Raw genomic sequence first — 16,988 nt, 5'->3', positions numbered from 1 at the left:
CTTTAGTATCTTCTGTACCAGACTGCCCTGAGGTGCCACATGCAGGCTCCAGGCTGCTGCAGGGAGGAAGGGAGTCATGATGCTCTGAAATCACAACTGGAGCCAAGGCGAGAGACTTCTGAGGGAGAAGGCAGAGCACTTCTGGCTCTGCTGAGGAACCACATGCTCGACCTCAGGGAGAGCTAGGTCTCGCCTCGTCGCAGCCTGACTTCTGAGACTTTTGCTCTAGGGACTGGGCGTGGGGCTCCTGGGGCCTGCCTCTGCTCTCCCCGCATGAAGGCAACCAGCGACGGCTGAGGCCCGGTTCTTACGAGGCTGCAAAGGCCTCTAGGGTTGCCACAAATGCCCTTTCCAGACCCCAGCTGTGCAGCCATCCCTTGAGAAGTGTGGGATCCAAAAGGGGCAGCGCGCTCCTTGGAACGTCAGGCGGGGACCTCGCGCATGGACTTGACAAAGACAATGGCCGCCAGCTCCTTGCAGAATTCTTCGAGGACAACCACCCCCTCCAGGAGGGTACGATGGCCGATCCTGTAAGGAAGCAGCATGTGAGGCTGAGGAAGCGGCCTTGCCCTCATTTCCTATTGCTCACCTCCCCACTTCTGCTTCTCAAGAACAACAGCACTTTACATTTGCAAAACACCATCATATGTGCACTATCTGAGTCCTTTGCAACTTTAGCAGAGGAGGCCAGTGTCGTGCCCAGAAGGACAGGAGCTTGCCGGAGGGGAGACTTAAACCAAAGACTGCCTCCTTTACAGGTCAGCCTCTTTTCCTCCCTGCAGATAGTCATTTGTCAGGGAGTCTTTAGCTGTGATTCCTGCATCCCAAAGGGAAGGACTAGATGCCTCTTGGGTTCCTTCCAATTCTACAAGTCTATGATTCTATGGTCTGCGCAGCTCCGTCTGATCCAGCGCCGAGGGCCTTCTGGCGGTTCCCTCGCTGTGAGAAGCCAAGTTACAGGGAACCAGGCAGAGGGCCTTCTCAGTAGTGGCACCTGCCCTGTGGAACGCCCTCCCACCAGATGTCAAAGGGATAAACAACTACCAGACTTTTAGAAGACATCTGAAGCCCTGTTTAGGGAAGCTTTTAATGTCTGACGGACTACTGTGTTTTAATATTTTGTTGGAAGCTGCCCAGAGTGGCTGGGGAAACCCAGCCAGGTGGGCAGGGTTAATAATAATAATAATAATAATAATAATAATAATAATAATAATATCAGACTGTGAAAAGAATAGATGAATATGAAAATGACAGGTCTGGTTGTCCCCCCGCACCATGCCTTACGAGTTTGGGATGTGCCTGAATATAAAATGGTCCTGCTGGATCAGGCCAAAGGGGGCCCATCTAGTTCAGCATCCTGTTCTCACAGTGGCCAACGAGATGCCCATTGTGGGAAACCCGCAATCCAAGATTCAAGCACGAGAGCCCTCTCCCCTCCTGTGGCTTCCAGCAACTGGTGTTCACATGCATTGCTGCCTCCGACTGTGGAGGCAGAGCAGAGCCATCCTGGCTAGCAGCCATCAACAGCCCTCTCCTCCTTCTTGACTTTCTCTAATCCTCTTCTAAGTCCACCCAAGTTGGTGGCTACCACTGCCTCTTGTGGAAGGGAGTTCCATAGTTTAACTCTGTGCTGCATGAAGAAGTCCTTTCTTTTATCATTCAGCTTCATTTTTCTCTATTCACTTGCTGCATGCGTTCTATCATTTTAGGGTTCCCTCATCTCATGCAGCCTCTTCTTTACCTTTCCTTTTCTCCAAACTGGAGGTTGGCACCAGCCCTTTCAACCTGTGTGCCGTGTCCCCCCAACACTCACTGTTGTTCTTCAGCAGGGACCAGCCTCATCAGCCCCCTCCGGACCAGCAGCAAGTTGGTGGGGAAGTTTGGTATCCGGTGGATCCTTTGCATTAGGTCTCCAATCACCTGGAAGGAGGAGAGACCAGCGGGGCGGCTTGTGAGTTAGGCCTCCAAGTCAGGTGGAGAGGAGGAGCTGGGGGAACAGGGCTCCCCTTAGCTTAGAGGCACAGGACACCCCAAAAGGCACCTTCTTCCCCAGGCAGCATTCCCCATTTCTCCCCACCTAGCCGGCTTGCCTTGCCAAGACTAGACATTACCCTGATCAGGACGGAAAAGAGGGTCCTGCAGCCGGGGGCCAGAGGCAAGTAGGGATCCAGGAGGTACTCGTGGAGGTGAGGGTGGGGAAAGAGAGCCAGGCGGGACAGCACCGATGTCACCTGCAGGTTCACTGCGTAGGGCTGCAAGGGAGGAATAAGAAGAGAGGCAGAGGGCTCAACTGTGGGGCATCATTCACAGCCTGCACAAACAGCCAGGCATAGAGGGTCACCGGAGGGGGAGGGAAGAGAGCAGAAGAGAAGTGATTCCCCCCACCCACGACATTCTGCACTTGCTCTCTGCAACCAGACAAAGACACAGCTGTCTGAACATCATGCCCCCTATCTAACCTTTGCTCTCTTAGTGGTCTGCCGTGCCCTGTCTGTGATCTTTGTCTCCTTCGTCATACACTGTGCAAGGGGAAAATGATGCGGTGGAAACAGGTGCCAAAATAACTTTGTACCACCCCACGATCTCAGGATTGGAAGATGTGTAAAGGTCACAATCCAAAATGTATCTGACTGGTTTTGCATATTGTGCCAATAAAAGGAGCCTCCACAGAGCTAGCCGGCAGCTTGCTTATGCACAGCTCACCTGATGATCAACACCTGACTCGTGCCTTCACTTCACTTCCCCTTCCCTCTTATGTATTTATTTAGAGCATCTGAGTACCCTCCTCATCAGCCAGAGGCTCCCGGAGTGGCTTACGAGACAAGACACAACACACAAGGGGAAAAGGAAAGGGAGGGATGAGGAAAACAAAAACTCAGGCAGAGATTTCTAAATAGTTGACCAGGTGGCTCAGTTCAGGGGTAGGAGGCGGCTGAAGGAGCTGGGCCTCAAGCACAGCTGATGCAATGAGCCTTGCTGCTCCCACTTTCTCTTCCCCTGAGACTGCCTGATGGAATGGCTGCCCCCAGGTGACAGGTGAGGGGAGAGGAGGCCAAATGGAGCTGGCCTCTCACAGCAGAGCCCAGCTTTCCAGCTCCCCCGCTGAGGCAGTCTGGTAGAGAATCTTAGCGCTCCATCCTAGATAAGGAAGCAGGCCCTGAAACTTGTCTCTCCCTGCTGCTTCTAGGCCACAGGCTCCAGGGTCTTAGCAATGCTGGCCACTCCCAGCAAGGACCCCTTTCCCATCCTTACCTGGTCCAGGATGCGCATCAGCCGTTCAAAGAGCACTTCCAAGAAACGGCCCTCGTAGAAGCCGGTGCTGGCAGAGCAGGTCTCCAGGGGCCGAGGGGCCTTTGGCCAGTGCCAGCAAGACGCCTTGGTACAACATTCCTGGAACTGACAGAAGAGGAGGGGATGGATTGCAGGTGGGCAGGGGAAGGGGCTAAGGAGAGGCTCTTGCAGGGCCCAGCTGAGACAATAAAGCAGAATGAACTCAAATGCTGTGAATCGCAGGAGCAGGGAACAACGCCAGGTATCACACATCAGCAGAGATCAGGTAGGCAGGGAGACAAGTGACTCACCAGCACACTGGCATCGTGGACATAGGTGTCATACCCGGCCTCTTCCAGGTAGGCAGAGGTCTTTGCTTCACTGGGAACCAGGCAGAGGAAGCTGAGAAAGAAGGAAGCAGGATGGCAGTGATGGGGGGCAAAGGAGCCTCTGAGACCCAGGACCCAGGTGTGAGGGTCAGCATTAGGAAGAGAGCAGCATTAGGAAGAACCTTAACATGGAACCTTAACCCTCGGAAGGCAGTGGCCTCTCCTTCGCTTGGGGATTTTAAGCAGAGGTTGGATGGCCAGGTGTCAGAGATTCTTTAGCTGTGATTCCTGCAGGGGTTTGGACCAGATAACCCGTATATATACAGTGGTACCTCGGGTTACATACGCTTCAGGTTACAGACTCCACTCACTCATAAATAGTATCTCGGGTTAAGAACTTTGCTTCAGGATGAGAATAGAAATCGTGCTCCGGCGGCACAGCAGCAGCAGGAGGCCCCATTAGCTAAAGTGGTGCTTCAGGTTAAGAACAGTTTCAGGTTAAGAACGGACCTCTGGAACGAATTAAGTACTTAACCCGAGGTACCACTGTATATACATTGCAGAGATATAATCCAGGCAGGGTTAAAAACCGAGCTGGATGCAGAAAGCCAAGTTGTTTGCCTAATATATCATGCAAGCTCCAACCAAAATGCTCAGCCATTTAAAAAAATCCTGTAAAATGGCCAAGCCACATAGCTCCCTTGATGGCAGCCCCTGTCTACCTTGTGCCTACTACAACTCCCATCAGCAGTGGTGAGGACAGCCACAATGTGGCTGGCCCTCATGGAAGCAAGAACCATAGAACTGTAGAGTTGGGGGGAGGGACCCACAGAGTTATCTAGCACACCTGAAATGCTTGGGCCTGGCTGGGCTGGGGTGGAGGCGGCTGGCGAAGGCCTGCCTTGTGAGTTCGGTTAAGCTGTTCACGTATTGTGAGCCGGTCTCCCTGCCCCGCCTTCGTACCTGCTGACCACCTCCTTCACGTCCTGCGGCTGGGCTTGCTGCTTTGGGGCAGGGACGCCCGGCTTGGTAGAGACCTGGAAGCTGGTGCCTGGGAACCCGTCTATGAAGTAGGGATCTTCCTCCAGTTCTCTACAGGGACGGAGAACAGAAGCACTGAGTGGCTGGCCTGGACGAGGGCCCCGTCCCCCAACCTTCCTCTCCCGCTCTCACTTACAGCCCATCCTCGCAGGGCTCTTGCTCGCGAGCAAGGGACTCCTCCTGCCCAGGTGGGCTTCTCAGGAGGTAGCTGCGCTCCTCCAGGTGGTCCAGGACCAGGCGCTGCATGACACGGCGATCCGGAAGCCACAGCAGCTCCTCAAACAGCCTCAAGGTGGCCATACTGATCTGGAGGGGAGGAAGGAAGAAGGGCAAGGAGTCAGGAAAGCCCGCTAGGAGGCCCTGCTCCCAGCACTGGAAGCTGCTGAGTTCTACCACCTCCTTCCACCTGGAAAAAGGTGTAGGGAGATGGAAGTCAGGGGTTGGCCTCCGTTTTGGAAGAGAAGCTCTCACTTCAGGCAGCCTGGAGCCACCCCTTGGAGACCCACAGAAACTCCAGGCAGCCAGCAGGCAAGGCCAGTTGGTAGCAGACAAGCAAGAGCAGCTATGGAGGGACAAGGGCACCACGTTGCTGGGTTTTGGGGTTGCAGACTGTCATTTCCCATCTTGACCAAGCCACGAACATAGGAAGGGGCTGCCGCATCAGGCCAATGGCCCATCTAGTCCAGCATCCGGTTCTCACAGGGGCCAACCAGATGGCCCAATGGGAAACCTGCAATAGGATCAAAGCAGAAGAGCAACTCTCTACAGAAGGGAGTCACTCCTTCCCCTTGATCATTTTGGTGTTCCTTTTCTGAACCTTACAAAGGGGCTTGGCAGATAATAATAATAATAATAATAATAATAATAATAATAATAATAATAATATTAATAAAATTTTATTTATATCCTGCCCTCCCCAGCCGAAGCCGGGCTCAGAGCAGCTAACAACAATAAAAGTAACACAGCATTCTAAAATCAATTCATTTTAAAATCAATTCAAAATCAAATTAATGGCAACCATTGGGCTAGAGTTCTGAGAGGATTACCAAAGGAGGGGGTCAGACTGTGCCCTGGCCAAAGGCCTGGTGGAACAGCTCTGTCTTGCAGGCCCTGCGGAAAGATGTCAAGTCCCGCAGGGCCCTAGTCTCTTGGGACAGAGCGTTCCACCAGATCGGGGCCACAGCCGAAAAAGCCCTGGCTCTGGTTGAGGCCAGCCTAACCTCCCTGTGGCCTGGGACCTCCAAGATGTTTTTGTTTGAAGACCGTAAGGTCCTCCGTGGGACATACCAGGAGAGGCAGTCCCGTAGCTACGAGGGTCCTAGGACGTGTAGGGCTTTAAAGGTTAAAACCAGCACCTTGAACCTGATCCTGTACTCCACCGGGAGCCAGTGCAGCTGGTATAGCACCGGGTGAATGTGATCCCGCGGCGAGGACCCTGTAAGGAGTCTTGCCGCGGCATTCTGCACCCGCTGGAGTTTCTGAGTCAGTCTCAAGGGCAGCCCCACGTAGAGTAGAGATTCAACCACAGAGCTCACTGCTATCCTGGGGAAGCCTCTGCTGCTGCTGAATGCTTCATTTCCTCCTAAAGAGCTGGGCCTGATTCTTTCCCTGGGGTTCACTAGGCCTCAAAGGAAGCATGAGAGTTTCCATTTTGCAAGGGAAGGTTCGGGGGTTGGGGGGAGGGCTGGAAAAGCATCCCCCATGCTGGGATCTCCATGGCCTGCTGTGGTCTTCAGTCATCACTATCGCCCCAGGGCTAAGTTCCCAACAAGTGGGGAGAAGACCTGAAGCCGAACAAAACCCATAATCCCCAACCCCGCTCAAACTCCTGGGAGCCTGGCAGTTTTCATGACTCAGAAAAAGTCCTTTGCACATGCTCTGAGGCTTTTGATTGCTTCCCACAAGGAAGCGCTGATGCTTGGCCTTCAAAGGCTTGAAGAATTCCGTCTTATCAAGGTGAAGTCCTGAACAGCCTGAGGTCCAGTAAGTTGCTAGCTATGGTTTTCCCAGTAGTGATGTATGGAAGTGATAGCTGGACCATAAAGAAGGCTGATCGCCGAAGAATTGATGCTTTTGAATTCTGGTGCTGGAGGAGACTCTTGAGAGTCCCATGGACTGCAAGAAGATCAAACAGATCCATTCTGAAGGAAATCAGCCCTGGGTGCTCACTGGAAGGACAGATCGTGAAGCTGAGGCTCCAATACTTTGGCCACCTCATGAGAAGACTCCCTGGAAAAGACCCTGATGTTGGGAAAGATTGAAGGCACAAGGAGAAGGGGACGACAGAGGACGAGATGGTTGGACAGTGTTCTCAAAGCTACCAGCATGAGGTTGACCAAACTGCGGGAGGCAGTGGAAGACAGGAGGGCCTGGCGTGCTCTGGTCCAGGGGGTCACGAAGAGGCGGACACGACTAAACAACTAAACAACAACAACAACAAAGGGCAGTCTGACCCAAGCACCGAGCCACTGCTGCGTGCTTGCAGGAATCCTGCTCAGGTGGAACTTTTCCAGCAGGACTTCAGCTCACCTCATCCGACAAGTGGTTGCAGCGCTCAATCAGTTGGGAGCAGAGGTGGTGTTGCGGCTGGTGGCCTGGATCCTTGGCCACTGCGGGTCCTTCCTTGGTTCCCAGCACAAACCCAACCAATTCCTGGAGGAGCGCAGGAGAGCGGATGTGTCTTACCAAGGCAGTCAGGACAGCTGTCGAGAGAAGGATGCCGCGTTCTGACCTGCCAAGGAAGACAGGGATGAATGAGGGGGGCTGACTCTGGCCGTGGGCTTATTGGGCAGGTCTCTGAGTTCCCCCAACCAGGACAAGGCTTGGTGCTCACCCCTCTTTCCATGCTAAGCTTGGACTCACATTTGCAGCAGCTGGGACCGCAGGACTCCCTGGAAGAACCTCTGAGCCACCGTCTCACTTACAGCACCTGCCACAACCTGGTGGGGTGAAACACCACAATGACGCATCATGATCTCCGCAGCTCCTCCTCATTCAGAAACCTGAGTCAGCTAGGAGGCCAAGGGAGAAGTGACAATGCAGAAAGCTCCCCTGGAAAGGGGCAAAGAGCCTGAGGCAGCTTCCAAAGACTTAACTACGTGGATGTGGGTGGAGATTTCAGCAGGAGGTCTCTTCCTTTTTAAATATTTTATTAAAGTTTTCTTGGTTTACAAAGGTATGCACAATGCCTCTTTTTTCAAGTTACATTTTCCATAGGTCAGTTTCATTTGTTAAGACATTAGGGTTACATAAGGAAGAAGAAAGGGGAAAAGAGGTGGAGGGGCCATGGTGGGTGGGGTCGGGAGGCGAAATTTCTATTTTGCTTAATGTATGTGTGGGTTTTTGTGTCAGTGTCATTTGCTATTTGCTTGTGTTCCTTTGGTGGTGAGAGAAGTTGGGGTTGGCCTAGGGTGTGGTTGCTTGTTTGTGATTGGCTGTGTTGAATTTTGTTTTCGTGTGTGAGTGGGGTGGGTGGGTGTTTTTGGATCAGGTTAGCCATATTGATTCATATGCTGTTGGTGGATTCTTGTCGTTGTCTTGTTGGGCTGTATATGTGATGAAGGGGAGCCATATTGGGGTGAAGGTATCGTCTTCTATTAGTCCCTATGTCAGTTTCAGTTTGTTGGTTAATTTTTCTAGTAGGGCTGTTTCCCATACTATTTGGTACCATTGGTCCATGCTTACTCTTGACAGGTCTTTCCAGTGTCTGGCTATGACATTTCTGGTTGCTGAGAGTAGGTGGGTTATGAGTTCTTTGTTATATGAGTGGGCATTATTGTCTTGGAATATGTTTAGTAGGGCCAGTTCTGGGGGGATTTCTAATACTTGCTTAGTTATTTTACATATTTCTTGTATGGCTATTGTCCAGAATAGTTGGATTTGGGGGCACTCCCACCACATGTGGAGGTATGTGCCTGTGGAGGTGCACCCTCTCCAGCATTTTGGTGAGGTTACTGGGCATACTGGCTTTAGTTTCCTTTGTGTTAGGTACCACCTGTAGGTGAGTTTCAGAGTGAGTTCTCAGCAGGAGGTCTCTTACCGGGTGGGCCTCTTTCGCTATGCAATCACAGAGATCGAGCCAGGCAAAGAAAGCCTCCAGGCTGGCCTGGCCTGGGAAGGCGTTCTCCTCAACGCAGCTGCCCTGAAGCCTGGAAGGGCGAGAGGTACAGTTCAGCAATGTATGGAGCACTGCTCTGTCTGAACATCTTGTCAGGCAGATTGAGAGTGAGACGCAAAACTAAGTCTGACAGCCTCAATACAGAATGGTTTGAGTTATACAGAAACAGAATAGGGAGGGTACTTTGCCTGACATTCGCTGAAAGTCACTGTTTCATGGGGCCGCAATGGCGCAAAAACGTGGTTACAAAGCATGCATCCACATGGATTCTCAAGATTTTTGCACTGGGCTAGCCCAAACTCACCGTCAAATCACATATCATGTCTGTGGCCACAGCATGACACACAAAAATCATAGATCCACTGTTTCGTTCAGAATATTTTTTTTCTTGTTTTCCTCCTCTAAAAACTAGGTGCATCTTATGGTCAGGTGCGTCTTATGGAGCGAAAAATACGGTAATTATTAATTGGCAGCACTGCATTTGGAAGTTGGTTGGTTGGTTGGTTTGTTTTTTACAAAATGGTGTATGGATTTATAGAGACTTATGGGCTGGGAGGGAGAAACCTGCATCCATAAGAATGTTAAGAAGAGCGCAGTGGGCCCAATGGCCCATCTAGTCCAGCATCCTCTTCTCACAGTGGCCAACCAGACTCCCAAAGGGGAATTGTGCAAGCAGGATCCGAGCACAAGAGCACCCTCCCCTCCTGGGGTGTCTAGCAACTGGTCTTCAGAAGCAATACTTCCTCCTAAACAGCCCCAACGAGGGCTCCTTGGTTCCCAGGGAACAAGCCATGCAAACCAGCTAGGCCACTTCACTTGCTGGTGGAGGACCAAGGTCTAGTCCTCCTTGTGGCCCCAAAACTCTGGGGGTATCTTGAATGGCAGATGAAGATGATGGACTTTTCAGAGCTAGCCGACCTGACTGGAAGAGTCCGCAACCAGAAGGAGGAGGAGTACCAGAATGAATGGATGAAATTTAGTTAAATATGTTAAGATAATTTAATTGGAAAAATTTGCAAATATCAGATAGGCTTAGGATTTAAATATGTGATGTTAGAGAATAAAATGTTTAAAGTTAAAATGAAAAGAAAGAACGATGTTAAGTGATTAAGTTAATCTTATGAGAAATTTGGTTTTGAAAAACTGTTACAAAGATATATACTGAAACTCAGCCAGAGGGATTAGAGGAAGTCGTCTAAAAATGTTATGAAGAATGGATTAAGTACAGTTAAGATTTATGTTTGTTTAAAATTTTTGGAAAACCAATAAAATTTTTTTTTTAAAAAAACAAACCAAACTCTGGGGGTATCTTTACCTCCAGCTGACCGGCTGAAGCGTGGTGACATCGGCAGGGTTGACAGTGGCTGGGATGGCCTCGCACAGCGTGCAGAGGTGGTCAACCACCAGGGGGCAAAGCCTGCTGTCTCGCGCCAGAGCCAGGGCAGCTGCTTGATGGTCGATGCTGGTTAGCAGCAGAAGGTTCTCCTGAGCTTTGAGGGCAACCTTCCTCTTCTGCAAGGGAGGGAAAACAACGCTCCTGAAGCCCCTCCCTGATATGAAGTCTCACCTTCTCCACCTGCCCTAGCAAGAGGCAGCGCACGCCCCACCCCACGGCCCTGTACCTTGCTCTGGCACAAGCTGATCAGGGAGGTCACCAGGTTTGGGGCAGAGGAGGCTGGTTCCGCAAGCCGCACCTCGCAGGAAGCTTCCTCTGGGCACAGCCTTCTGTCCTGCTCTAGAGGGGTGGGCAGGGTCCGGGCAGGGTCCAAGGCAGGCTCTGCTGTTGCTCCCGGAGGTTGGAAGGCCTGATCCACTTTCTGCCCACTCGCCGCATTCTTGCCCTTGAAAACGGGGGGAGAATCTGGCTACATTATCCCTGTTTGGCATGCTGGGCTTAAGGTGGGAAATCAAGCAAAGACACAATCCCCCAGCTGGGTCCAAGCCATAGGTGGCTCCTCCAGAATCAACACCAGGCAGAGGAAAACTCAGCCCTTCAGATGTTTTGGGACTACATCTCCCATCACCCCTAGCTAACAGGACCAGTGGTCAGGGATGATGGGAATTGTAGTCTCAAAACATCTGGAGGGCCGAGTTTGCCTATGCCTGATCAACACTCTTGGAATGGACCTGAGCTTTGCAGCTGAGCACCCACTGCAGAAAGCAACACCCACTGAGCCCCTTCAAATAATAAGTAAACCGCTTGATTCCTAAAACGAAATGAGTTAGCTATTTCATGCAATTCATACACTGCTTGATTTGCAGACCCAGCATGAAAGGCCTGCTTGGTGTGCATGGTTTGGGAGCACTGAGGATTCATTCTCTCTCTCTCTCACACACACACACAGTAACTGTGGAAACAGGCAGAAAAAGAATTAAGTCAAGACTCTCAGCAATTTTTAAGTGGTCCGGCCAGGAGAGAACAGTTTGGGAACCACTGACTTAAGATAATTTCTGTTGAGTAAATGCTATATAACTTTTGAAAAATAAAGCAATAAAAGATCATTTGTATTTCAATAATAATAATAATAATAATAATAATAATAATAATAATAATAATAATATATTATTTATTCCCCGCCCATCTGGTAGGGCGGCTTCCAAAAAAATATTAAAATACCGTAATACATCAAACATTAAAAGCTTCCCTAAACAGAGCTGCCTTCGGATGCCTTCTAAAAGTCTGGTGGTAGTTGTTCTCTTTGACGTCTGGTGGGAGGGCGTTCCACAGGGAGGGCGCCACTACCGAGAAGGCCCTCTGCCTGGTTCCCTGTAACCTCACTTCTCACAGCGAGGGAACCACCAGAAGGCTCTCGGCGCTGGACCTCAGTGTCCAGGCAGAAAGATGGGGGTGGAGACGCTCCTTCAGGTATACTGGACCGAGGCCGTTTAGGGCTTTAAAGGTCATCCTCGCACATACAGACCTTGTGAAAACAGAGCACTCTGCAGTCTGTCCCAGACTGTTAAAAGATGTACTGGCTCCTGTAGGCAAGCGGATCCAAGAGTCCCTCACCTCCAGGACGTAGGGCAGCAGGGCCGGATCCTGTTTGATCTTGGTACACAGGGCAGCAACAAGCTGCATCATTTCCTTCTCAGGCTCAGAGCCTAGTGCGTCGTTCCCAAGGTGGAGGAGTTTCTGTAGAAGGACAGCGGGTGGATGGGTGAGGGTAGCAGTGGCTCCAAGGAGCAAATGGGTAGAAAGATGCTTTAAGAATACAGTACAATCGCATCTTGTGGGACGTGGGTGGCGCTGTGGGTTAAACCACAGAGCCTAGAAGGTCGGCAGTTCTAATCCCCACCACGGGGTGAGCTCCCGTTGCTCGGTCCCTGCTCCTGCCAACCTAGCAGTTCGAAAGCACGTCAAAGTGCACGTAGATAAATAGGTACTACTCTGGCGGGAAGGTAAACGGCGTTTCCGTGCGCTGCTCTGGTTCGCCAGAAGCGGCTTAGTCATGCTGGCCACATGACCCAGAAGCTGTACGCCGGCTCCCTCGGCCAATAAAGCGAGATGAGCGCCGCAACCCCAGAGTCGGCCACGACTGGACCTAATGGTCAGGGGTCCCTTTACCTTCACCTTTTACAATCGCATCTTACACACATTTAAGATGCTCAATTTCAACCATATGTGGTTGAAGGCTGCTGGCTGAAATCCTGCAAGTTAAATGCAAGCAAGTTGGAGTGATTAATACCTTTTTTTGCGTGGGGAAAACCTGCTGCAAAAAGAGTTTTTATACATCAAACCCACACATAAGATGCAATCGTACTGTAATCAAAAGAGTTTAGAGCCCAGGGCTCAGAATCACGCGAACCAAGAGAAAACACGCAAGTCTGCTTTGTTTTCAAAAATGGAATCCTGCTCTTGTAGCAGAACTTGAGTTGCCTTGGCACAGAATTTGATTTTTCTTTGTCAGCACGGAGTACAATGCTAATTGGAAGCTTCACCTGATTTGACGAAGAGGGGAGTGTCGGAAATGGCCTTCTTTGGCACGGGCAACTCAGACGAACCCTGGCTGGCTCAGCAGAAAGGAACTCACCTGGACAGGCCTGTACACGTTCAGGTAATGCAGCAGAGGGCACTGCATTTGTCCCAGCAAGCGGCTGAAGAAGAGGAGCACGTGAGACCTCATCCCTGTGGGATACTGGGGATCAGAAGAGAGACAAGAGTACTGCTACAGAGGGTCCCTTCGGAAGATCCTGCCCTGTCCCCTCCTGCCACCAGGCCTCAAGGAGCCTTGAGCCTGACTCAGTCAAGTCAATGAGAACAGCAAAATAAAACACAACACCAAAAATTAGGAGTTCAGTTAAGCACCCTAAAATTGCAAACAACAACCCAGAAAGCATAAAACAGCCCAGCAACAGCCCTTCGAGTTATGCCTAGCTACTGCCTCCACTTGAACAGAAAGGGAAAAAGAAAAGGTGCCTGTGTGTTGAATTTATTCTGCAGGAGAGCTCCATGATCATCCTCATCAATAATGTTTATAACCCCCCTTTTCCCCCCTCCCCCTAATGTCTCAACAAATGAAACGGATTTGTAAAAATGTTACATGGAAAAAATACGAGAGACATTACACTTACTTCTGTAAAACAATAAAATCCTTAATAAAAAAAATAAAAATAAAATAAAATATACCATTTAGTATGTAAAATCTTTAAGCGGTTAACGTAAAACACGGTAAGATGATTTAAAGCAGAAAAATGTCTCTACAACATTTAAAACCAAAAATAAAAAGAAATACATCAGCAAAAACAGAGAAGCCATCAATAAAACATTCAGTTAAACATCAATAAATTATCAGGTAGGATCACGTGGTGACTCTTAAGAGACCAAGAGTGCCTGCTTAAAGAGATGGATCTTTAGGAGGTGTTTAAAGCTTGCTTCTGCTTCTGCCTCACAAATAGTACATGGGAGGTACACAGGTCATGTTGGCTGGGGCAGTTAATCCAACAGTACCTGGAGTGCCACAGGTTCCCCATCCTTGGCTTAAAAGATAAACCCAGCAACAGGATTTGGGGGGGCTCTCAGACCAGGCATCCTCTGTGGAACCCCTTAAACTAGGCATGCAATTATCTTCCACTGCCTGACTCCTCCATGCAAAGTAAGAATCATGCCTGCAGCCGGTGGCACCACTGCCAAAAAGGCCCTGCTCCTATTGCATTTCAGCAAAGCAGACACTGCTTGGGCGGGAGGGACGGCAGAAAGTACAGGACTGCCTCAGAAAGGAAGCTGTGGTACCTCTGCTTTTGCCATAGTGCTGAGGGTCTCCAGGATTTTGTGTTGAAGCAAGTACTCCAAACAGGGTCCTGTCTCCCCCGATGGCTGCTTCTTCTCCTCGTATGCTAGGATATCTAGCATCTGTTTCAAGCGCCAGGGGATGTCCGTCTCTTTTGCTGGTTTGTTTTCATCTTGAGAAAAGATAATCAGCTTGTCACAAGCATACCCACTCACCCGTTTTATATCAAACACAGGGATCTCATTCATTCCTTTATCCAAGCACTGAAAAGATGGTTGAAAAGCATCATTTAAAAAACATTTTAATATGTTTTTGATTTATTCCTTGTTGTTTGCTCCCCTGGGCTCCTTTGGGATATTAAAATAAATATCCAGAACTGATACCTGCAGAATGCAGCTGCAGACATCTCTGCAGCTGCATGGCAAATTCTGAATAGGGCTAAAGGATCTGTGCTGCTTCTCAACCACACTCTGATCCCAGAAGCTCTGTAGCAGCTTTCCCCAACCTCCAGATTCCAAGACAGCAAGACCGGAGGTCAAGGATGATGAAGTTCTAGCAGTTCATTAACATCTGGAGGACACCACACAGGTGGAGGCTGATTTATGGGCCAGGATTTGTTTTTTGCCAGTGTTAACTGGCTTTTATCCATAATTTTATTTATACAAGTATTTCTACTTGCCCTTTCGCAAAACAGCAGGGTGGTTCCCTCTTGGAAAACAAGGACTGGCCCACTCTATGGCATTTTCTCATACTATCATCATATACTCCTGCCTTTCAAAGTTCTTCGGAAATGTCAGTTGGATCCAAAAGCTGTCATGTATCCTTAAAAGGGGGAAATGGCAGAAAACAAAACTAGCCAATTCTGTCCCTATAGATTCCCCTTGATTCCTCACCTTGATTTCATGGTTTCTTTGTTTTTTAAGGGAAAGATTTATTATCATTTTGATAAGAGTGTCTCCAGGGTACTTTTTGGGCAGGAAGGTGGGAGATAAGCATCTCAACTCCATATATAGCCCTATTTGAATGTGTGCCACACCGGTCTGACAGGTCAGGACAACTTGGGCCACAAAGATATTATTTCCCCTTTCAGGCTGCATGTCACCTGCCTTGCTTCGGAAAAGAACATTCACAGAATCATAGAATTGTGGAGCTGGAAGGGACCCAAAGTGTCATCTGGCCCAACCCCCTGCAATGCAGGAATCACAGCTAACTTAATCTAAGAAACTTCCTCCACCTCCATAAAATAACTGTGTACCATAAGCTTTGCATTTCCATCAATCAACAGCAAGAGCAACGGTAAAGAAAGTAGCAACAGCTCAACAAGAAGAAAAGCGAGGTGTGGCTGCACACAAAAGGGCATTCGTGGCCACAGGAGTTCCTACCTGTGGTCTCCAGGTAAAACTGGGTGATGCCCTTCCAGTGGTCCGTGAAGGCGGCTGGGAGGTCCAGGCGCGGCTCCTCCTGCAGGGGGAGGGTGAGAGGAAAAGAAAGCTGCTGTGAGGAGAAAGGCCCACACTGCTCCCTTGCTCATATGCCTCCTCAGCAGTGCTGGATTTACATATAAGCTAAATAAGCTATAGCGGGACGCGGGTGGCGCTGTGGGTTAAACCACAGAGCCTAGGACTTGCCGATCAGAAGGTCAGCGGTTCGAATTCTCGCGACGGGGTGAGCTCCCGTTGCTCGGTCCCTGCTCCTGCCAACCTAGCAGTTCAAAAGCACGTCAAAGTGCAAGTAGATAAATAGGTACTGCTCCGGCGGGAAGGTAAATGGTGTTTCCATGCGCTGCTCTGGTTCGCCAGAAGCGGCTTAGTCATGCTGGCCACATGACCTGGAAGCTGTACACCAGCTCCCTTTGCCAATAAAGCAAGATGAGTGCCACAGCCCCAGAGTCGGCCACGACTGGACCTAATGGTCAAGGGTCCCTTTACCTTTAAACAAGCTATAGCTTAGGGCCCCACTCTCTTGCTCCCCCCCAATACTTCTTCTTAATTGTATTTCAGTTCAACAATTACTTTCATAAAATACATATTTTGTTATGTGCAAATGTCTTTAGATACCTATTAGGTCCATAAAATACCATAAATTACGGTATGCAGTAGAACCTTGGCTTACGTTGCCCTCGGGTAATGTAAACTTTGGGTTGTGAAAGAGGCAAACTCAGAAGTATATTTCCGGGTTTCGCCACTCACGCATGTGCAGAAGAGCTCTATCACGCTGCGCGCATGCGCAGAAGCGGCACCTCTGGTTGTGGAAACCTCAGGATCCGACCGGAGCTCTGGAACAGATCCTGTCCACAACTACTGTATTCAACACAAAAAAACAGCAACAATTTGTTGTTGACAAAGGACAGTTGGACATATAAAGGGCCCCATTACCTTCGGTAGCTTAGGGCCTCATCTAACCTAAATCCAGTCCTGGTCCTCAGCCCAGCCTGAAAGGTCAGGCAGATGGGAACAAAGAGGGTTTTCTAAGGAATGAGCTCCATCCCTGACCCCACCTGCGTGGGTCGCCTGCCAGCCAGGTAGCCAGTGAGCCAACCAACATGGGCATAGCCAGGATTTTTGTTGGGGGGGGGCAGAACCTCAGATTTGTATTGATGGGGGGGCTATGCCCATGCCAAACAATTAGGTAGCCAGGTAGCCAGCCAGGTAGCCCGACAGTCAGCTTCTTAGCCAGCCAGCCAGCCAACCAATCAATTCGTTTGCCAGGTGGCCAGCCAGCGAGCCAGCCAGCCAGATAACCAATCAGCCAGCTCCCAGGTCAGTTGATTGACCAGCCGGCCAGCCAGTCAGAGAGCCAAGCGGCCAGCCCAGCTCCGCTCCCTCGCCCCGCCGCTCACCGTCTCCACGGCCCGTTGCAGGAGGGCTCCCAGGCGGCCCAGGAGAGCCATGGCTTCTCCGCGGGAGGAGAGAGGAGGAGCCTCCCCGCCCAGGGCGCCGTCTGCGCCCTTTCTCCCCTCCGCCCGCCCGCGGCCGTTCCTTCCCAACCGCGAAGAGGGAGGGC

The 16,988-nt window shown here is 50.3% G+C and overlaps 1 protein-coding gene across 1 annotated transcript; it reads right to left on the bottom strand.

Annotated features, from left to right (window-relative positions):
- Positions 1-270: 270 nt before the first annotated feature.
- On the bottom strand, positions 271-16,964 carry FHIP2B (FHF complex subunit HOOK interacting protein 2B). The gene is made up of 17 exons (XM_053401332.1): positions 16,825-16,964; positions 15,368-15,446; positions 13,988-14,157; positions 12,789-12,893; positions 11,768-11,890; positions 10,380-10,598; positions 10,073-10,269; positions 8,680-8,788; positions 7,503-7,579; positions 7,170-7,371; positions 4,777-4,946; positions 4,563-4,691; positions 3,582-3,672; positions 3,253-3,396; positions 2,112-2,252; positions 1,814-1,920; positions 271-528 (listed from the first exon to the last, which is right to left on the bottom strand). Exons 1-17 carry the CDS (start codon positions 16,873-16,875, stop codon positions 423-425), a joined length of 2,220 nt encoding a protein of 739 aa, XP_053257307.1. The 5' UTR covers positions 16,876-16,964; the 3' UTR covers positions 271-422.
- Between the last annotated feature and the right edge of the window lie 24 nt (positions 16,965-16,988).

This window comes from Podarcis raffonei, chromosome 8, assembly GCF_027172205.1.
Source record: "Podarcis raffonei isolate rPodRaf1 chromosome 8, rPodRaf1.pri, whole genome shotgun sequence".
NCBI lineage: Eukaryota > Metazoa > Chordata > Lepidosauria > Squamata > Lacertidae > Podarcis > Podarcis raffonei.
Note: the sequence above shows the minus strand (reverse complement) of the source record. Positions and strands in the feature narration are given on the sequence as shown.